Raw genomic sequence first — 23,269 nt, 5'->3', positions numbered from 1 at the left:
ATGCAGGCAGTGCCTCCATATTTTCCCCTCTCCCGTTAGTCGAAAAAAGGGGTGGTTTGTCGCCTAGTCCGAGGACCGGAGGAAAGGGGATATACCTGGTGGAAATCTGCACTCTACTGAGTGCACTCTTTTAGTTTAGTTTAAGGGGAGCCTTGGGTCTAACGGATGATGGTGTGGTTGGCCCAGGAGTGTTCCCCTCCTCTTGTTATGTTTGGCTGGACTTCCTCATTCTGTGTATTTTTTTTTTCCTATAAAATTTACATTTTTGCAATTTTAGCTCAAGTTGGCTTGCTTAAAATTTTTTAGGCCATATGTTACTTTGGAGTAAAGCAACAACACAGCAAGAAGAGCTGGTTTTTTTTGTTTTTTAATATATATATATATATATATATATATATATATATATATATATATACACTCACCGGCCACTTTATTAGGCACACCTGTCCAACTGCTCGTTAACGCAAATTTCTAATCAGCCAATCACATGGCAGCAACTCAATGCATGTAGACATGGTCAAGACGATCTGCTGCAGTTCAAACCGAGCATCAGAATGGGGGAGAAAGGTGATTTAAGTGACTTTGAACGTGGCATGGTTGTTGGTGCCAGACGGGCTGGTCTGAATATTTCAGAAACTGCTGATCTACTGGGATTTTCACGCACAACCATCTCTAGGGTTTACAGAGAATGGTCTGAAAAAGAGAAAATATCCAGTGAGCGGCAGTTCTGTGGGCAAAAATATCTTGTTGATGCCAGAGGTCAGAGGAGAATGGCCAGACCGGTTCGAGCTGATAGAAAGGCGACAGTATCTCAAATAACCACTCATTACAACCGAGGTATGCAGAAGAGCATCTCTGAACGCACAACACGTCGAACCTTGAGGCAGATGGGCTACAGCAGCAGAAGACCACACCGGGTGCCACTCCTGTCAGCTAAGAACAGGAAACTGAGGCTACAATTCGCACAGGCTCACCAAAATTGGACAATAGAAGATTGGAAAAACGTTGCCTGGTCTGATGAGTCTTGATTTCTGCTGCGACATTTGGATGGTAGGGTCAGAATTTGGCGTCAACAACATGAAAGCATGGATCCATCCTGCCTTGTATCAATGGTTCAGGCTGGTGGTGGTGTAATGGTGTGGGGGATATTTTCTTGGCACACTTTGGGCCCCTTAGTACCAATTGAACATCGTGTCAACGCCACAGCCTACCTGAGTATTGTTGCTGACCATGTCCATCCCTTTATGACCACAGTGTTCCCATCTTCTGATGGCTACTTCCAGCAGGATAACACGCCATGTCATAAAGCTCGAATCATCTCAGACTGGTTTCTTGAACATGACAATGAGTTCACTGTACTCAAATGGCCTCCACAGTCACCAGATCTCAATCCAATAGAGCACCTTTGGGATGTTGTGGACCGGGAGATTCGCATCATGGATGTGCAGCCGACAAATCTGCAGCAACTGCGTGATGCTATCATGTCAATATGGACCAAACTCTCTGAGGAATGTTTCCAGTACCTTGTTGAATCTATGCCACGAAGGATTAAGGCAGTTCTGAAGGCAAAAGGGGGTCCAACCCGGTACTAGCAAGGTGTACCTAATAAAGTGGCCAGTGAGTGTGTGTGTGTGTGTGTGTGTGTGTGTGTGTGTGTGTGTGTGTGTGTGTGTATATATATATATATATATATATGTATATGTTTTTTGTTTTGTTTAAATAAGGAGAAAACAAGGGCCTAAAGCGCTCACTGAAATTCTGACCACAGTACAATTTCTTTCTCACATTTTAAAAGAAAAATGTATAGCTGCATCTTCCGCTTTCCACCTCCAGTATGGGAAGATGTTAGTGCGAATTCACGTTTGCAGTGGCCACACCCAGTACCGATGTGGGAGGATGGTGGCGCGAACTTATATTTGCGGTGGCCTTACCCAGTACTGTCCATGCAGTGTCTTTGTCCACGTCTGTCCACGTCTTTGTTTGATGACTGGGAGAGTTGGCACTGGATCGGCTGGGAGAGCTTGGTCTGCTGCGTCCTCTGGGCCCAGGGACCATGGCCCTGCCCGGGGCTGCACCCGAAGAGGAAACACCGAGGGTTTTCTGACAGGATGTGGAAGCGGGGCAAGCTAAGCTAACTGCTGGCCCAAGTGGACCGGCAGTTCTGACAGTCATCCTGGCGTTCGTTCTCTCGGACAGTGATTTAAAAAATTTTTTTTTTTAATTTTGGTTTGGATATATGTGTTCTTGTAGTTTTTAGATATGTGTTTTTGTCTTTGTGTTGCACTGCTGTGGGCTGGGGGAAATGATATTTCATTTCATTTCATGTACACAAGTACATGAAATGACAAAGTGTTCCCGATTCCTTTTACTTACAATTAACACATAACTACACATAATTCTAGCAAAAATATTCGGATTGTTAGTGATCCAAAAGTGAGTGAAATTTAGATGAATACCACAAGCACAGCCAGGCCCATGGCTAGGTCAAGCTCATGAAGGGGGACACAGCTGTTTTTATTCTATTTAAATATAAAAATACAAAAAAACGGGTAGAAGGTCATCCACGTGCTCCACTTGGTCACTCATTCTCTTTGGTACCAATCGTGCTCAAAGGAAACGTGTGCTCTGATGCTTAGGTTTTCTACAAAATAATCATTAGGGTTTGACAATAATGGTCTATTTTTAATGTTATCCAGTTAAGTTGGCCTTAGATAGGTCTTATAACCAAAGTTCTCTTTGCAAATTTAAAGCTGGCATGTGCAAAGTGAGGCATTATTTAGAATGAACATATGAAATCTGTTTAAATGCAAAAATATATTGCTTTAATATTCAGCTAAAAAGATAACGGAGACAGTTATGTTATTTGTATAGTCTACTGTTTATCTGGGGACAGTTGCACACAGAAAACGGTCAGATTGAAGCTCACAGACCTTGAAATGTTTGCGTGACACTTCGTAATGCTTCCTGATAATGTGCTGATTGAGATTCCACCAGGAGTCCCTGTTCGTAACAATGGACTCCCTACATTCTCTTTAAACCTCCTGTTAGAGCTGGGCAGTAAATTGATTTTTATCAATTAATATGAATTTATGGTTTAGGGCAATGTTTAAAATGAAAATCGATTTTCACTTTATCTTGAGGAATTACTGTACGGAACCACCACCGCTTCCTGGCTCCTGTAGTTTGTAGTAAACCCCTCCACCCCCCCAGAGTTCTCTTCAGACACAGGTCAACATGGCAGCTTGCAGCTTGAAGAGTTTGTTCCTAAAAAAGGCATTGTCTCGCCTCAGTCGTCTGGAAGTGGTTCGGTTTTGCAGCGTCCGACCTCGAGTAAACCACTGTCCACTGTAAAGTTTGTCTTAAGTCTGTGGCAACTAAAGGCAGTGGCACAATTAATTTATTTACAGAGGCATGCAGCTGAGTGAGAGGAGTGCATGGCTCTGTGAGTTGCACAAGACAGTGGCAGTCCTAAAACACCCACTAATAACCAGATAACAACATGAGTGGAATAATTTTCCCATATTATCCCACATAAGAAGAAGGGGCCCTGGTGGAAAGACATTACTGATGGAGTGGTGTTTCACATCACCAAAGATTTGGTTTTGTTAATCATATTTATTGTTAAAATAAAAACAAACCTTACTTGAATAATTAATTTTTCTTTTGTAGTTTGTTTTTAAGAAAAAAATCCATTAAAATCAATTGTGGTGTGTAAAAAAATTGGAGAAGTAGAAATGGAGGAGCTTGCAATGCACTATAGTGCTTGCATGCATAATACTGTGAACATTACCTCACTGACTGTAATTTTATACGTTTATAACATTGGTTGTTGGCTAATGTGATGTAAAGGCACATTAATATTAACATTGATAACATTTCATCATCTTTGGACTTGTTCTTTGTGTTGTCTTTTCATTCAGTTACCTTGGGTACCGTCTGCTGGGTAGATCCCTGCCCTTGCTGACGTTGGACCAGTTGAAGGAGGCGCTGTCTAGTGAGGTTATGAAGCACTATGGGGAGCATCTGGTCTCTGCTCAGGTTAGTGGCTCTCTGTTGGCTTACAGAGAGAGTACTCCTTAGTGTTTAGCTGCGGGTCTTTGCAACAGAAACACTCCACTCTAGTCTTCGCTGCTGTCTATGCTAGAGCCCTGCGCGGGACTGTTCTCTTAATTCCACTCCTGCTGGATTTCTGACCATTACTGCCCTCTCCCAGGGGCGTCCGGACAGCGTAGTGGTCTATTCTGTTGCCTACCAGCACAGGAATAACCAGTTCAAATCCCTGTGTTACCTCCGGCTTGGTCGGGCGTCCCTACAGATACAATTGGCCATGTCTGCAGGTGGGTGTGTCCTGGGTGTGTCCTGGTCGCTGCATTAGCACCTCCTTTGGTCAGTCGGGGTGCCTGTTCGGGGGGGGACTGGGGGGAATAGCATGATCCTCCTACGCGCTATGTCCCCTTGGCTAAACTCCTCACTGTCAGGTGAAAAGAAGCAGCTGGTGACTCCACAAGTATCGGAGGAAGCATGTGGTACTCTGCAGCCCTCCCCGGCTCGGCAAAGGAGGTGGAGCATTAATCAGGATGGCTCAGAGTGGGGTAATTGGCCAAATGCAATTGAGGAGAAAAAAAAAAGGGGGGGGGGAAATCCCCCAAAAAGAAAAAAAATTACTACCCTCTCCCGCAATATGTGTTACAATCCCACCCACTCCCGCAATGTGTGTCGACTTCTGCCCGCACCCGCAAACATTCTGACCATTCACGCCCGTACAATAGAGTTCCATTGATTTTGTGTCTTCTTCCACCCCACGGGGAAAATACATTATTTACTGTGCAGTATTAATAAAGAGGCACATACCTGTCTGTAATAACATTAAACAATTATGGACTTTACACGCAGCGGCGGTGTGCGCTTTACTAAAGTGCGCATGCGTCTGTCCATGTCAACTCCCAGGCTCCGTAGTATTGTAATGACCAGCTTTGATCTTCTTTTCAACTTCATTTGTTGACTGCATACTCCTGGTTAGCACTAATTACATTCCGGGACCCACAGTTTAATTTTTGCCCGCCTATTCCCACCCACAGCAAAGTTAAAACCACCTGCTTCCGCGAGATTTGCATTAAGACCCGTGGGATCCCAATCCCATTGCAGTTCTCTAGTTTACATCAGGTCCATGTAGATGGGCTCTGAGTATACATCCTATTTGCCTCACTGCAACCTGCAAACATTCATTATTACGGTAAAAAAAAAAAAGTACAACACAACAGGAGATGAAAAGGGGCAAATTATTGTCCCAACAAAAAAGGGTAGCTTGAACAAAATACGAATCCGAAAGGATCTGTGGGGCATCCGGGTAGCATAGCAGTCTACTCCGTTGCCTACCAACACGGGGATCGCTCGTTTGAATCCCCGTGTTACCTCCGGCTTGGTCAGACATCCCTACAGACACAAATGGCCGTGTCTGCGAGTGGGAAGCTGGATGTGGTTATGCCTCCTGGTCGCTGCAATAGCACCTCCTCTGGTGGGTCAGGGCGTTTGTTCAGGGGGGAGGGGGAACTGGGGGGGGAACAGCGTGATTCTCCCACGTGCTACGTCCTCTTGGCGAAACTCTTCACTGTCAGGTGAAAAGAAGCGGCTGGTGACTCCACATGTATCAGAGGAGGCATGTGGTAGTCTGCAGCGAAGCAGCGACCGCGATGGCTCGAAAGAGTGGGGTAATTGGACAGGTACGATTAGGGAGAAAAAGGGGAAAATCCAAAAAAAAAGAAAAAGAATCTTTTGTTGTATGTGAATATGTACTACATGAGGTCAACCTTTTCAAAAAATTCAAAGTTTCCATCGTCTTGCCTTCCCCAGAAACCAGGCCGCTTCAGATTTGCACCAGAGATGGACACATACGTATCAGACTTCCTCCAAAGCTGTGAGGACCCTGACAAGCAGCTGGCCGTGGTGTTGGGCTTCTCCAAGGTCACCAATAATGGCTACCCTGTGGTGCCCTCGGTGTGGAAAGTGGTGCGATACCTGCAGCCTGTGGTGTTGCAGCAATATGTGGACTGGCTGAAGAACATGTTCCTGCGGCCCCAGCTGGAGAACTGCATGGATTTCAGCTCACGTAGACAGAAAGCCAAACAGGAAGAAAAGGCACAGTGAGTGTTACATAGGCCTACAAAAGTTTTAGGACCAGGGCTCTTGGGGAGCAAATAATAGTATGAAGGGGGGGTAGGAGAGCAGAGGACTTCAACCTGGAAAAATAAATCTTGTCAGCATTTTTTAATTGCAAGGTTTACTTTTAGTTTCCTCATCTATTGGTGTTTATTCCAATTGAAAGCCAGATTATCCTCTGTAAGAGAAAGGATACCTGCTCAAAACAGCAGTTACGTTATTTTAGAGACTGAACAGTGATATATCATTTCATAAACAATCAATCTCAGATTGAGGGGACTGAATCAGCCTAACGGGGCTCTGCAGTGCGAGTATTTCACTCGCATTTGCCCCTAGAATTAGATATGTGTGAACCGGAAAAATAATTTACGAGCACAGTGTGTAAGTTAAGATTGCAACCTACCGTAGTCAGTCAGGGACAGACGTGTTTAAAAAGTATCGCTAAAAATCAAGCTTATTAATTTTTATTTTGAGCAAAAGCGACTAATCTGACAAGGAAGATTTACAAGGTTTAACTAACAAGGTTTAGCAAGTAGTGTTGTGGACGAACTGAACTGAATCACTTCCTGAAATGATCCATTGATTCTGAGTCAGTTAAGTTTAGCTCTGTCAGTTGCGAGCAACCGTGCAGGGACAAACTCACTAAGTGATTCAAGTAATTTGTTCGCAGGAGGAATGGGGTGTGTTCAAGACAGCAAATACACAGTTTATTGGGATTGCTAACATTTCGCTGCAGTGATTCAACAATACTGTTCTTAGACTTCAGTCCAGATATAAGTAAGACATTATCTAGATTGATGTTACATGCTTAGGCTAACATTACTCTGCACAGTGCCATGCGTACACACACACACACACGTGCGCGCACATTAAAATCTGTATATAATTGATTGTTAATAAACTGTGTTACTTGAACATTTTTTACTGTGCTCCTAAATTTCTTTGTGCGCTCATAATTTTTTTTCATTTAGGAGCACATGTACTTCGTGGGGAACAAACAGGTTCGCACAGAGCCCTGCCTAACCAGAGGAAAAATCCATGAATTGCTCCTCTATAGTCCTGTTTAAATTCAATCAGAATAACCAGACCCTTAAGAGGATACGTCCACTTTTTTCAACCAGCACTTCATTAAAGCGTTGACAGGAATCATTTAGGATGGTACAGACAAAACATTTAGTATTGAGAAACTCAGCACTTTGCACATCTTCTTGCTGGGATCAGCACAGTCCAATGAGGTAATCTTTTAAGCCTACAAAATGCATGATGTGTGTCCTTTTTGAAAACGGGAAGCTCAGTACTATTCCCCATATTTTTATGTGCGGTCTCATCCATTCCCTTCATCCCTCCCTAGTCTGTTCACTTACAAACATTCATGCCTAACCACACATTCTTTAAGCCAGACATTTTTGCGTTATACTAGCTGCTGAGTAGCCTGGGTTTTTTTTTTCGATTTTACCCCCCCCCCCCTCACCACCACCACCTGGGATGTGTCAGGACACACTTTCAGTAAAAAAAAAACAACTTTTGATTCAAAGATGATGTAGCCTAATAGTCTTTCATTGTTCCTCAATTTGAAATGTAATTTTTCTGTTTGGCAAGTTGAATTATTTTTGCAATTGGTCAAAATAATTCACCAGTGGCATTTCTAAATGGGAACTGATTGGTTTGCCTTTTGATTTTTAAGATAGGATTGTGTTTGAGTGGAGTAAAGGGTGGAAGGAAGATGATCCACATGCTTCTTGGCCTCTGACCAGGATATGGGAGTTGTGTTCATTGATCGATCATGGACAAACATTCATTGTTTTGTCAATAAATGACAAAAGACACTCTATTAGTGTGAGACTTGATTTACTTGGCTGATCTGTGTCAAGCCATATAGGATGTTTTCTATCTTTTCCTGTGTTTTTTGTGTGGTAAATGAGTGTGACGAAATTAGATTGTCTCCCCAATAGAATTTAACCACTGTATTGTCTATTTTCTAGAAACATTGTGTTGATGGAGTGATAAGACATGTTCAAAATGTTTGGTTGGAATTCAGATTTTTACTGGTGAGATTTGTACCAGTAGCAAACAGCGCCATGACTTTGAATTGTAAGCTGGGTATTAGCAGTTGTGATTTCTTTAGAGATGGGTCATTTGTCTTTAAACCTTTTCCTGATTTTGGACTGATCACATTCTTTTCCGCTCTGTTTTAGTTTGGTTCATGAACTGTTCGTGTTTGTGAGGGATATGAAATGAAGGGGTGTCTGGGTACCATAGCGGTCTATTCTGTTGCCTACCAACACGGGGGTCGCTGGTTCGAATCCCTGTGTTACCTCCGGCTTGGTTGGGCATCCCTACAGACACAGTTGGCCGTGCCTGCAGGTGGGAAGCCGGATGTGGGTATGTGTCCTGGTTGCTGCACTAGCGCCTCCTCTGGTTGGTCGGGGTACCTGTTCGGGGGGGGACTGGGGGGAATAGTGTGATCCTCTCATGTGCTACGTCCCCCTGGTGAAACTCCCCACTGTCAGGTGAAAAGAAGCGGCTGGTGACTCCACATGTATTGGAGGAAGCATGTGGTAGTCTGCAGCGCTCCCCGAATCGGCAGAGGGGGTGGAGCAGCGACCGCGATGGCTCAGAGAGCATTGTGATTGGCCAGGTACAGTTGGGGAGAAAAAGGGGGAAAATAAAAGAAGAATAAAGAAATGAGTGATTCAGGTAGTTTTTATAGCAATTGCCTACAGGCAGTATTCAGCTTTGTGGTCACATGCTCTCATAGAGGACATTCTTCAGATTAGGATTGTGACTGTTTAAGTTTTAGAAGTGTCATGGTGTCTTTACATTTGCTGAGATCTTCCATGATGTTTGAGACAGGTGGGTTTCTTGTATAAGCAATTGTTAGAACTTTATTTTTGAAGTAAAATGAGGACCGTTCTCCTTTTTTGATGGAGTACTAAAGGATAGATGGATAGTGCGATTAAGGGAGTGCCTGCCAGTATGAGGGCATGTTTTGAAAAGTAGTGTTTTGGAGTGTTATCTACAGTTGTGTTTCCTATGAAAGATGGTAAATTCAGGCATGCTGGTATTGGGAGTAATACAACGAACAGACATTGCACACTAAAATTTGAGATTTTCATAAAGATCTAGTCATATAAAGCTGAAAATGAGACATTGTTTCTTGACTAAAATGGACAAATACACCTTTTCAAAACCTAGAGCAGATTGAACCTCCTGTTGTGATTTTTTTTTTTTTGGTCTTAAAAGACAGCTATTAAATAAATACCCCAAAATTTATACAGCAAGAAGATCCTAGCTATGTATGGTCACAATATTTGGGAGATTTAATGGCCTCTTTCAAGCATAGGTAAGCTATTGTCTTTTTGTTTTTAGCTGCATTCACCACAAAATTTAATTGATGTATCTGAGGCTATACATCAGTAGTTGATTTTATCATCTCGATAAATAAAAACTACCTCAAACTACAATTTATCGCTAACCTTGGTTGTGGCCTAATGTATTCAATAGGCTATATTGCTTTTCTCTGAGTGCAACCAATTGCCTTCAGAAGTTGCCTGATGATTGCTGAATGATCGAATGTTGACCTAATGACTAAATAGAGTCAACCTGTGTGTAATCTAATCTCAGTACAAATACAGCTGTTCTGTGATGGCCTCAGAGGTTTGTTAAGAGAATATTGGGGAGTAAACAGCATCATGAAGTCCAAGGAACACACCAGACAGGTCAGGGATAAAGTTGTGGAGAAGTTTAAAGCAGGGTTAGGCTATAAAAAGATTTCCCAAGCTTTGAACATCTCACGGAGCACTGTTCAATCCATCATCCGGAAATGGAAAGCGTATGGCACAACTGCAAACCTACCAAGACACGGCCGTCCACCTAAACTTACAGGCCGAACAAGGAGAGCACTGATCAGAGATGCAGCCAAGAGGCCCATGGTGACTCTGGACGAACTGCAGAGATCCACAGCTCAGGTGGGGGAATCGGTCCACAGGACAACTATTGGTCGTGCAGTGCACAAATCTGGCCTTTATGGAAGAGTGGCAAGAAGAAAGCCATTGTTAAAAGAAAACCATAAGAAGACCCGTTTGCAGTTTGCCAGAAGCCATGTGGGGGACACAGCAAACATGTGGAAGAAGGTGCTCTGGTCAGATGAGACCAAAATTGAACTTTTTGGCCTAAATGCAAAACGCTGTGTGTGGCGGAAAACTAACACTGCACATCACTCTGAACACACCATCATCCCCACTGTCAAACATGGTGGTGGCAGCATCATGCTCTGGGGGTGCTTCTCTTCAGCAGGGACAGGGAAGATGGTCAGAGTTGATGGGAAGATGGATGGAGCCAAATACAGGGCAATCTTGGAAGAAAACCTGTTGGAGTCTGCAAAAGACTTGAGACTGGGGCGGAGGTTCACCTTCCAGCAGGACAACGACCCTAAACATAAAGCCAGGGCTACAATGGAATGGTTTAAAACAAAACATATTCATGTGTTAGAATGGCCCAGTCAAAGTCCAGACCTAAATCCAATTGAGAATCTGTGGCAAGATCTGAAAACTGCCGTTCACAAACGCTCTCCATCTAATCTGACTGAGCTTGAGCTGTTTTGCAAAGAAGAATGGGCAAAAATTTCAGTCTCTAGATGTGCAAAGCTGGTAGAGACATACCCCAAAAGACTTGCAGCTGTAATTGCGGCAAAAGGCGGTTCCACAAAGTATTGACTCAGGGGGGCTGAATACTTTTGCACACCGCACTTTTCATTTTTTTATTTGTAAATTTTTTTTAAAATCATGTGTAATTTTCTTTGTACTTCACAGTTGTGTGCCACTTTGTGTTGGTCTTTCACATAAAATTCCACTAAAATATATTTATGTTTGTGGTCGTAACGTGACAAAATGTGGAAAAGTTCAAGGGGTATGAATACTTTTGCAAGCCACTGTAAATCAGCCTTGAACTGAACATAATGTGTTACTGACTTTTTCCTCTCAGGGAGGAAAACTACGTCTTCCGTCTTAGGAAGTGGATCATTGCCAGGCTCACCTCCATCGTGGAGAATCAACAGGTCAAGAAAGATGAGCGTCTTGTCAAAGATGTGGCCAGGTCAGCCCTACCTCTAGCACTATTGAGGATTTGTGTATTTTTTAGTAAGTCATAGCAAATCAATGTTACTGTCCTGTCACTGTTCCAGATTTGTGTTTTTTCATGCGTTCTTCAAAACCAAGAAGGTCACATCAGACATACCAGAGACCGAGGGTAAACTCTCTGTACCCCTGGACAACCAAACTAGAGTCATCATCATCAACTCCTTCTTTGGGTGAGCACTTTCTAATTATGACACTTGCCAATAACTTGGCAGAAATGCTATAGCATTCATTACATAAAAGACCATTGTAGGTGACTGTTCTTTTCAAAAGAAACAATAGCCCCATTTATACATTGTATTATATGCAATGTGTATCTGGATGGGATTTTTTGGGTTTTTTTAATTTTATTTCTGATTTTTCCCTTTTTCTACCAATTTAGTGGCCAATCGATCCCTATTTTAATTCAAACACCCACCCTCGTACTGTATGCATTCGCCAACTGTGTCTCTCCGGCCGGCAGTCTCGAAGGAGACACTTCGCCACTTTCGTGACAAGGCGAATCCAGGCCGAACCACTGCTTTTTCCGACACACACAGAGATGTATTCGTGTAACGAACACAAGCCGACTCTGCCCCCCTCCCGAAGACAGTGTTGCCAATTATTGCTGCTTCATCGAGTCCGGCCATAGACGGATCTGACAAGACCCGGGTGCAAACCCCGGTCCCCAGTGGGCAACTGCATCGACACAAAGCCAATGCTTGTACCGCTACACCACCACGGTCCCCTGGATGGGAGTTTATCTGCGTTACAATTACAGTTGTTATTAAAATGTGTCTTTATAAGCCAGAGAGAAATCCGATTGCCCCCCTCATGTGTTTTGCTCCACATGATTTTAATTATCTTTTCAGTCAAATATTTACTTGATGTCAGTGGTGCCTGAAGATTTCTGTCTCATAGTATGCACAAGAATGGTGCAAACACTTTCCACCTTTTACATTAATACACACAAGTTTTGATAAAACCCAAATCTGTAAATCAAGCACTAATAATCACTTGCAAATAATATCCAAAATACTATCACAATTTAACACCGGAACAGGCAGACACCTAAAAATAAAAAATAGCTGAGTTCATGCCTTCACATTATGTATCGGCGTACAGCTTCAGGCACTTATACTTTGTGTAGAGATGGCAGATGCTATCGAAATGATCTTTGCATTCTTGCATCTTCTGCCAGCTGGAGGGAGAGCCCAGCTCTGGCAGTTATGACAGTATAGAAAGCAGGATGCAAGACAGCTGTAATATAGCTAGAAGAGTGTGTGCCTTATACTGAACGCACCAAGTATTGAAAGAGCAACTTGGGTGCAGGAGTGTGGTTGGGGAGGATAGCGTTTTGCAATTTCGGTGACAGTGACTGGGTAAATAACCTGCGGATGTGTCTGCACATCTGAGTTTGACTTGAACTCCAACCATGCATGTCCTCCATGCTTGTGATAATGAAGCTGTTTCCTCCTTGGAGGATGGCTACATCACGTCACATTATACTTGATTCGAAGATACATCCTAGGATGCGCTGGGACACATCATCAGTGATGTTTCCTGAGGTCCTCAGGTGTTTCGAGTCTTTCAGCATCATACATCCTCACACAAGTGACCCACCCAGCTAGGGTTGATCAGGCCCTGGCTTATCTCCCTGCAGCATGGACCCACAGATCACTCCTCCTGATCCTAAGCCATCTGGAGGCCCTCTCTGCAGCCTCCATGGTGGACTTAATGGCTTTCCTTTTTGCAGCCCAAGTGATGCCAAGTAGAGTGTAGACCTTGCACAGTGAGTGGCCAGCAAAGCCTCTACATCCTACTTCAGTGGGCTTACAGCATGCCTTCCAGCCTGTTTCTCCACTGATCCACCAGCTTCTGGTACTTGGACTGCTTTCACTCATTTGCCTCTTTCATCCAGTCCTCCCAGGGAACTGTAAGCTCTATAATAATAATAGTAATAATAATAATCATTACATTTATGTTGCGCTTTTCTAGACACCCAAAGCGCTTATAAGGATCACCTGCTTTGAAGAGGCTAATGATAGCACCACGTGTGGCCTCAACAAAGTTGTTATAACGTGGTCCAGGAACCTGAGCTGCCTCCCTAAGTTCACTCACGGCTCCCAGTCTGACACAGAGGTGAGGAGACCAGCTGCTGATTTGGGCTATGACTAAGGCTGCTCATCAGCCCTGACAAAGGTGATGTTCCTCTGGCCATGAGCTTGCTTGTTGTTGGCCACAACTTGGGAGATGGCCTCTGCAACTGTCTTCAGCACCTGGTCATGTTGCCAGTGGTATCCGCCCTCCCCCAGGGCTGTTGGGCAGCTGCTGAGGATGTGCTTGAGGGAGTGCTTGAGGGAACCTTTACCAGGGCACAGAGGACAAGATCGAGAATCAATTTTGCCCCAGACATGGACATTTGCTGGGCTAGGTAGAACATCATACTCTGCTTGGACCATGAACTTGATTTGCTGGGATTCTGCCTGTCAGATATCTGTCCAGGATATCGTCCTCTCCAGCACACCCTCCCACCCATGCTCCCTACTGCCGCATGCCTACCATCCTGCCGGTCCATTCCTCCTCAACACCTGCTCACACCTCATCTAGGACTCGGTGGCGTCTGTCCTTGTCATGGGCCTTATCATAGCGAGGTTGTGGGATGGTTCCCTGCTGTGCCCTTCCAGTTGCCACCCTGCCCACCAAAGCCCTGTGTCTCAACTGAGACTCTCCTATCTTCAGGCCTTCCTGGGCTCTCTACTTCCTGCCTGTCCGCACCATCATGCCTGCTGACGCCGCGCTAGAGTCCCAGGAGTCCCGATAGAGTAGTGCCTCTCTTGTGTGAGAAACCCTGAACTCCTCATTGAGGGTGCTGATAGGGAGCTGGAGTTTGTTGCTCCTCCCATACAGCGCTGCACTGCTAAGGCTTTGCAGCAGACCTAGCCATCTGCAGATGTAGCTACTGATCTTCTCCAAAGTCTCCACTGTTAACAGGGACACCTTGTACAACAGCAGAGGTAAGATGCCATGTTGATAAAATCAACCCTTGAATCTGCCAGGTAGGCTAGACTTGTCTACTGTGGTGAACCAAGTCTCAAAGCTCCTTGATGGTTGCTTAGATTGCCGCTGTATCTCCGAGGTTACAGTCACAGACCTTGCCTAGACTCTGTACTGGTTTCTCAGTGATGGATGAGATTGCAATGCCATCCATCCAAAAAGAAGCAAAACCTTGTCCACCACTTTCCCTCTCTTCAACACCATGGCCCTGGATTTGGTTGGTTTAAAACTCATCTTCACCCAGGAGATGAGCTTCTCTCGGCCCTGGAGGATCCACTTACCACCGATGATGTGGTGACGGTGAGGTCATCCATAAAGGCTGCCGAACGCCAGATTTGGACAGAAGGCCTCTGCGCTCAGTTTCAGCTGCCTTGACCATTATATTCATGGCAAGGGTGAAGAGTGTAACTGAGATGGTGCACCCAGTTATAACCCCCTTCTCGAGCCAGTGCCAGTCAGATGTTGTATTCCCAGAAATGACTCTGAGCCTGAAGTTCCCTTAGTAGTTCAGGATGAGGTCAGCTTGTGGGGTATTGAGCTGTATGCGTTGGCGTGGTCGAGCCAAAGCACAGCTAGGTCACCCTTCCCTTCATGCACCTCCCTGATCAGCTGGGTGACAACTCCGTTGTGAGTTTTGGGAGGAGTTTTGTTTGTCATATAGGGCTTGGCGAGATGGATGTTTTTGCACATGTATAACATCTGGCTAGAATGCATCTCAGACCGCCTCCTGAGGTGGTTTTAAGTGAATGGATTTCAATTTGTTCTTGCATTTTTACGTGAAAAATCCCTTTTTGGATATAATACGGATACTCAAGACATATGGAACAACTGTGTAAATGGGATAAATAATTAAGAGGCAATATGTAATTGTGCAAAGCTGTCATTGGAAAAAAGTGACATGATTGCACTGCAAGAGTGCCACAGAATTAATTTTGCATAAATATTAACTGATTATGATCTAAAAATAAACCAGTCTTTTGGTTTCCTCCTCTGTCTGCAGTAACATGCAGTTATGTGATGTTAGTTGACATCAAAGGTATCAAATCAGAGAAAATGTGCATTGATGACCGACATGAACAAATCACTTGTATGTCAGTCAAAGGGCAGTGGATCAGGCAAGGGGTTGTATGTCAGCATTTAGTTGCTAATTGGGTTGTACATCATAATACCTTAATATCTATTCAGCCCAGCCCACTGCAGTTAATGTCCAAAGTAAAGTCTGTAAATTCAAGAGTATGATATGAAGACGGGTGTATAAAGTCCATGATATTTAAGGGGGAGGTGGGTTTATCATGAAATATTGACTCTGTAGAATTGCTTCCTAGCCGGTCAGATGGTGGTATTAAAGCCACCAGATTTCTAATTTTAGGTTTCCAGTTTCTACTGCTGCTACTACTTTTGGCTGCTCCCGTTAGGGGTTGCCACAGCGAATCATCCGTTTCCATTTCTTCTTGTCCTCTGTATCTTCCTCTGTCACACCAGCCACCTGCATGTTTTCCCCACCACATCCATAAACCTCCTCTTTGGCCTTCTTCTTTTCCTCTCCCCTGGCAGCTCCATATTCAGTATCCTTCTCCCAATATACCCAGCATCTCTCCTCCACACATGTCCAAGCCATCTCAATCTTGCCTCTCTTGCTTTGTCTCCAAACCATCCAACCTGAGCTGTCCCTCTAATATAATCGTTCCTAATCCTGTCCTCCTTTGTCACTCCTAGTGAAAATCTTTGCATCTTCAACTCTGCTACCTCCAGCTCTGCCTCCTGTCTTTTCACCAGTGCCACTGTCTCCAAACCATATAACATAGCTGGTCTCACAACCATCTTGTAAACCTTCCCTTTAACTCTTGCTGGTACCCTTCTGTCACAAATTACTCCTGACACTCTTCTCCACCCACTCCACTCCACCCTGCCTGCACTCTCTGCTTCACCTCTCTTCTGCATTCCCCGTTACTTTGTACTGTTGACCCCAAGTATTTAAACTCATATGCCTTCTTCGCCTCTACTCTTTGCATCCTCCCCTTTCCACTGTCCTCCCTCTCATTCATGCATAGGTATTCCGTCTTGCTCCTACTGACTTTTATTCCTCTTCTCTCCAGTGCATACCCCCACCTCTCCAGGCTCTCCTCAACCTGCACCCTACTCTCGCTACAGATCACAATGTCATCCGCAAACATCATAGTCCATGGAGACTCCTGCCTGATCTCCTTTAAGGCCTTTAAGAACCTAGCTCCTTCATATCTTTCTGAACTCCTTCATATCCAAACACCCTCCTGCACTCTCAGATCCTCTTCTGTTCTCCAACTCACTACACCATTGTCCTGCTTGATTACCATGGGGTCTAGAGCCTTCAGTCATTCTGCCCCCCACCTATGGTACTCTCTCCCACAAGACACTTGCAACATTGACTCTCTTTCAACCTTAAAATCCCATCTCAAAATGTGTCTTTTCAAACTGGCATATTCGGTGTGATCTACGCTTCATTGAGTTTTGTGCAAATGATGATTTTATACTTATCTGTTGTGTTAACTTTTTATTGTCGACCCTGCTTTGTTTTTATGGTGTCTGATACAGTGCTGCTTGTTTGTTGTTTTTTTTTTAACTGTCTTCTGTAAGGTGTCGAGTGCTCTGAAAGGCACCCACAAATAAAATGTATTATTATTATCTCATCCTTCAACCTGTCTATCACCATTGCAAACAAGAAAGGGCTCAGAGCTGATCATTGATGTAATCCCACCGCTACGCTGAACCCATCTGTCATTCCAACCGCACACCTCACCATTTTCACACTTCCCTCATACATATCCTGCACCACTCCTACATACTTCTCTGCAACTCCCGACTTCCTCATACAATACCGAACCTCCTCTCTCGGCACCCTGTCATATGCTTTCTCTAAATCCACAAAGACGCAATGTAACTCCTTCTGGCCTTTTCTATACTTCTCAATCAACATTCTCAAAGCAAACATCGCATCTGTGGTGCTCTTTCGTGGCATGAAACCATACTGCTGCTTGCTAATCGTCACCTCTCCTCTTAATCTAGCTTCTATTACTCTTTCCCATATCTTCATGCTGTGGCTTATCAGCTTTATACCTCTGTAGTTGCTACAGTTCTGCACATCGCCCTTATTCTTGAAAATCGGTACCAGTATGCTTCTTCTCCACTCCTCAGGCATCCTCTCACTTTCTAAGATTGTGTTAAACAATCTAGTTAAAAACTCCACTGCCATCTCTCCTAAACATCTCATGCCTTCACAGGTATGTCATCAGGACCAACTGCCTTTCCACTCTTCATCCTCTTCATAGCTGCTCTCACTTCCTCCTTGCAAATCCATCGCACTTCCTGATTCACTATCCCCATATCATCCAACCTTCTCTCTCTCTCATTTTCTTCATTCATCATCCCCTCAAAGTACTCCTTCCACCTTCTCAGCACACTCTCCCCACTTGTCAGCACATTTCCATCTCTATCCTTGATCACCCTAACCTGCTGCACATCCTTCCCAGCTCGGTCCCTTTGTCTAGCCAATCGGTACAAGTCCTTTTCTCTTTCCTTAGTGTCTAACCTCTCATACAACTCACCATACGCCATTTCCTTTGCTTTTGCCATCTCTCTTCGCTTTACACTGCATCTCCTTGTATTCCTGTCTACTTTCTTCATCTCTCTGACTATCCCACTTCTTCTTTGCCAACCTCTTACTCAGTATACTTTGCTGTACTTCCTCATTCCACCACCAAGTAAGTCTCCTTGTCTTCCTTCCTCTGTACTGATGACACACCAAGTACCTTCCGAGCTGTCCCCCTCACTGTCCTACATACCACCATCCAATGCTGCCTAACTACGTTCTCCCCTGTCACCACCTTGCACTCTCCAATCCCTTTCAGATCGCGCCTTCTACATAAGATATAGTCCACCTATGTGCACTTTCCTCCAGTCTTGTACATCACCGGGTTCCTCCCTCTTCTTGAAATATGTATTCACCACAGCCACTCCCATCCTTTTCACAAAGTCCACCACCATCTGTCCTTCCACATTTCGCTCCTTGACACCATACCTACCCATCACGTCATCACCTCTGTTCCCTTCACCAACATGCCCATTGTAGTCCACTCCAATCACCACTCTGTCCTCCTTGGGTACACTCTCCACCACTTCATCCAACTCACTTCAGAATTCTTCTTTCTCTTCTATCTCACAGCCAACTTGTGGGGCATATGTGCTGATAACATTCATCAATACACCTTCAAGCTCCAGCTTCATACTCATCACTCTGTCTGACATTCTCTTCACCTCTAGCACGCTTTTGACATACTCTTCTTTCAGAATGACCCCTACCCCGTTTCTCCTCCCATTCACACCATGGTAAAAGAGTTTGAATCCACCTCCGATGCTCCTGGCCTTACTCCCTTTCCACCTGGTCTCTTGCACACACAGTATACCTACCTTTCTTCTTTTCATCATATCAGACAGCTCTCTCCCTTTACCAGTCATAGTCCCAACATTCAAAGGTCCGACTCTCGCCTCCACACTCCTACTCTTCCTCCTCTCCTGCTGCCTCTGGACATGCCTTCCCCCTCTCCTTTGCCCAACAGTAGCATAATTTCCACCGGCACCCTGCTGGCCAACAGTACTGGTGGCGGTCGTTGGTAACTCGGGCCTCGACCGATCTGATATGGAAATCTGATTTATGATCCACATATTTGATTTGGCAAAGATTTTATGCCGGCTGCCCTTCCTGATGCAACCGTCCCCATTTATCCGGGCTTGGGACCGGGACTAAGAATGCACTGGCTTTTGCATCCCCAGTGGCTGGGTTTTTGTTTTCCAGTTTTATAATTGTTAATCGTCTTGTTTTGAAAGTATGGTCTTATTCTTGTCTTTTTTTAACTGCAGTACGACATTGCAATATATCTGCTGTTCAAAGAAGGTTGAATCAGTTCATCTGGATACAATGTTTATTGACAGATATGTTTCATCACTCAACTGATATACCTGCTGATTTCAAACTGTCCTCCCTTCAGGCTCCTCCAGCACGTGCACTACATGCCAGTGCTTGATGACAAGGCTGAGGTGGCTGCTCACAATCAGAGGCGCACTTTGGGGATAATGACCGATGGCACTATGTGGATCCACTGGCTGGTGCAGTACGCCCAAGCACTCCTCACCCAGCCAAAAAATGTTCTGAGTGCTCAGCCTTTCAACCCTGAGCAGAAACAGGCCTGGGACAGGTATAATAAGAGAATTTCACTACAGTGCCATAAGGCAAACACACTTGCTCCAGGTTCCTACAGCAGAATGTAGATAGATATGCAAAGGATATTAAGATAATTGGATATTGTCTTGAATCTGCCAATTAAAATTGGTCTTAAGGTGCCGAAACACAGTGCAATTTTGGTCATATTGTATGTTATACAGTACAACAGGAATAAAGTAAGAGCTTGATGCATCCCCCTTGTCAGACTGTGAGTTGAAGTGAGACAACTTGCATACTGTGCGTTTGGTTGAATGACAGTGACCAACGTTGGCTGATGGTAATCCCACCATAAACCAAATGCAAAAAGGCAACTGGAGGACATTCAAAATGGTCACACAATAAAAACATGCAGTTACATTGATGATAGCATTTTTTGCCTCAAGAATCCCCCGATTTGAGTTATACTTTGTGTTAAATTGTTAACTCAAAGTATTTCTTCATCCAGCATGCTCGAGTCAGTGGCCAGTCTTACGAAGAAAGCCAAGAAAGACCCCACCCCAGAAATCAACGCATTTCAACAGTTATTCCTATTGGTCGGGATGCAATTATTCAAGGTAAAGCATTTTGTATTTTACTTTTAAAACAAACAAAAAAAAAAAAGGCACAACATTTCACAGCCTGAGTGTGTGGGTGTGGAAACAAAGAGATATATTCAAAATAGTGTCAACACTCCTCCAGCCATTATAAAAATATGGGGTGGCATGACTTAGGTGGTAGAGTGGTTCATCTAGTAATCGGAAGGTTCCTGGTTCGATTCACAGCTCCTCCAGAGAGCGTGTGGAAGTGTCCTTGAGCAAGACACTGAACCCCTAACTGCTCCAGATGAGCAGGATGGCACCTCGCATGGCAGCCTCGTCATCTGTGTGTGTGTGTGTGTGTGTGTGTGTGTGTGTGTGTGTGTGTGTGTGTGTGTGTGTGTGTGTGTGTGTGTGTGTGTGAGAGAGAGAATGTGAGGCATACATTTTAAAATGCTTTGAATGGTCGGTAAACTAGAAGAGCGCTAAATAAATGCAGACCATTCACCTTTCAAACTGTTATTCTTATCATGTCAAGAAAACAATCAATGGCTTGCATGCAGTTTTGAAGAAAAAAAATCATTTTCATTTCACTTGGAAGACTATGTACCTAATGAATTATTTCAACTTATTTTACTGTGGAGGCCCCTGAGGAAGTGTTGGACATAATGAAGGATCTCCAGAATTGCATAGAGAAAGCCGAAGAGAAGAAATCCAAGAGTAAAAAGAAGAAAACGGGTAAAGCTTTTGATATTAGCAGGGATAAAGTTACCATCTTACCTACCATGAAGTGCCTGTGGATAATGTGTGCTGGGAGGCAATAACTTGTTTTGTGCCAGATTAGCACCAGAGATTTTTACAATAATTAATCAAACCAAACCCAACATATCCTTGCTCACACATCAAGCTGCGACTCTGCATGCTGATGCTTTCACGAAGAATCAACATCTTGTGCAACTCTCCATGCCTCAACCGTACATAAACAATTACAAATGTTCAACAATATATCTTTTGCTTCTCCAGAATTAGCTCCACCATTTCCACCCATGCAAATGGTGGCTAATCCCAATAGAGTTGTATTGCCTTCGTCAACCAGTCAAATGTTTGAGATTATTTTCAGTTTCAGGCTATAAAACAAACTCTGATGTATAGCAAATATGATTTGCACCTTTTATTTGGAGGTTATGGGTAGGGAGGACACAACCACCAAATTACCCTAAAAAACCTGCATAGTAAAATGATTCATGGGTTTGTGTCAGAAGAACGATTTGTGAATCACAAATAAATGTTGATATTAATAGTATACTTCTTTTGTATGCTATGCCAAGAGTTGTACAAATCAACATGATAGTTGTTGGCTAATTTGGCTGAAGGCAAAATGTTGACTAAATCACAATGATAGAAACATTTTATTCCATGGAAAGACAATTCTAAACCTGTGGAAAGCAGAATGCTAACCATGATTGCTTACTACAGTCCAACATCCATCACAGCAAACCATGTGAAAACAATCATTTGGTTACTGCTTTGTTTTTCTAGCTGTATTGTAAAACATTAAAGTTTTAAGGTTCACCTTTCTTTTTTTGAACCCAGATTTTATTATAATATTGTCTAGCATTATTTTAGACCATACAGACAAAAACCTCACTGAAAGTTTTCGTATTGAGCAACTTGCCACATCACTGAATCTAGTCAGTTGGCTTCAACACAGTCCAATTGAGCAGTCGTTTAAGCCTCCAAAAATCATGACATGGATGTAGGATTAGGTTTAGAGGGTTAGGGTTAGGCTAACCCCCACATACAGTGCTTCCAGGGATATGATCCGGTGATTTTTGTCAGTTTCAAAGGCTGTAAACTGTATTCGAGGCTTTCAGCTGTCCTTTTAAACTGTCTTCATCAAACTTTTAAGAGTGATAGGAGGCTGCTTCCAAAACACATCCCATTGCTGAAGTAATGACTTATAAATGAGATACTGGAGTAAATAGTAAGATTATGTAAGAAGATGGATAAACATTTGTATAGACTGTAAGAAGCCACTATGCTCCATAGTTGGTGAGATATAAATCTGAAAATGACAATAACTAATTACTGTGGCAGTTGCAAAGATGCTTTTAGTAAGATGTAAGACAGTTTGAATTTTAGTCATAATGTCGCTTCAAGATATTTGTCACATTGTGAGTTCAATAAAGTTTTGAATTTTTTAATCTGTTGTCACTTACGTATGTAAGCATTTCCTCCAAAAACTATGCCTCAGCAAATTGATGAAGTATCTGGATGTACTGGCTCCATTTTTTTTTCTTTCATAATCTCTCCAACCGCCATCCCTCCCATAGTCAAAGAAGAAGAAGAGGAGCCCCACTGGGTAGAGGTGGTGGTTGACATCCTGCTGTCCTTGCTGTCCCAGCCCAGCCGTCACATCAGACAAGTCTGCAAAACTGTCTTCTCCTCCATCTGTCCCCATGTCACGGCAACAGCCCTCACTGCCATCCTGGATGTAAGTGGCACACTCAGGAAAACAAATGGATAAGGGAAATGCTGTCTACCAAAAGAAAGTGCTGTCTGCCAAAACCTTGGTTTTGTTTTTGCTTAACCATCTGGTGGCCCTTCAGTTTGTTTGTTGATAATCCATATTGTTTTATTTCTACTCTCTATATGAACAAAATGAATCATGTGCTTGGTTAGGTTTTAGACCCGAACAAGGATGAGGAGGAAAGTGCTGTGGTGGTTACGGATGACGACTATGACAAAGCGGAGGAGGAACAGGATGTGGAGATGGTCTGTCCTGCTCTGATTATGAGCATGTCACTAATCTTTATATTATTGTATCAATAAATATTATGTTTGACTGGCATTTATCAACACCACAGGCTGTAGTTTTTGAGGAGATTTCTAAATGCAGTATATCTGTTCTATAAACATCTGTCAAAACAACCTCATTTCCACGTGCCTTTTGCTATCCCAGGAGGAGGGGGAGTCTGATGGATCAGACTCTGACTCTGAGCAGGAGGATGATGATGAAGAAATGGAGGAGGATACAGAAGTTGATCAGAACTTCCGTGTAGAGCTGATGAAGGTTCTCCAGAAGCAGAATGCTCTGGTGAGTTCTTCGGGATTTCACTGATGACTCATGTGACTGACATTGTTTGTGTAAATTATTTCTAATATTTCTTATG

At 43.7% G+C, this 23,269-nt stretch overlaps 1 protein-coding gene across 1 annotated transcript in view; it reads left to right on the top strand.

Annotated features, from left to right (window-relative positions):
- Positions 1 to 23,269, top strand: part of mybbp1a (MYB binding protein (P160) 1a) — a 44,242-nt gene that overhangs the window by 9,053 nt on the left and 11,920 nt on the right. Inside the window, exons 8-17 of the mRNA XM_056284758.1 lie at positions 3,921 to 4,038; positions 5,851 to 6,140; positions 11,140 to 11,250; positions 11,339 to 11,464; positions 19,349 to 19,555; positions 20,027 to 20,135; positions 20,741 to 20,834; positions 22,430 to 22,590; positions 22,779 to 22,871; positions 23,059 to 23,193. Coding sequence (XP_056140733.1) covers positions 3,921 to 4,038; positions 5,851 to 6,140; positions 11,140 to 11,250; positions 11,339 to 11,464; positions 19,349 to 19,555; positions 20,027 to 20,135; positions 20,741 to 20,834; positions 22,430 to 22,590; positions 22,779 to 22,871; positions 23,059 to 23,193 — 1,444 coding nt within the window. The remainder of the gene's footprint in view (positions 1 to 3,920; positions 4,039 to 5,850; positions 6,141 to 11,139; positions 11,251 to 11,338; positions 11,465 to 19,348; positions 19,556 to 20,026; positions 20,136 to 20,740; positions 20,835 to 22,429; positions 22,591 to 22,778; positions 22,872 to 23,058; positions 23,194 to 23,269) is intronic.

The sequence above is a fragment of the Lampris incognitus genome, chromosome 8, assembly GCF_029633865.1.
Source record: "Lampris incognitus isolate fLamInc1 chromosome 8, fLamInc1.hap2, whole genome shotgun sequence".
Taxonomy (NCBI): Eukaryota; Metazoa; Chordata; class Actinopteri; order Lampriformes; family Lampridae; genus Lampris; species Lampris incognitus.
Note: the sequence above shows the minus strand (reverse complement) of the source record. Positions and strands in the feature narration are given on the sequence as shown.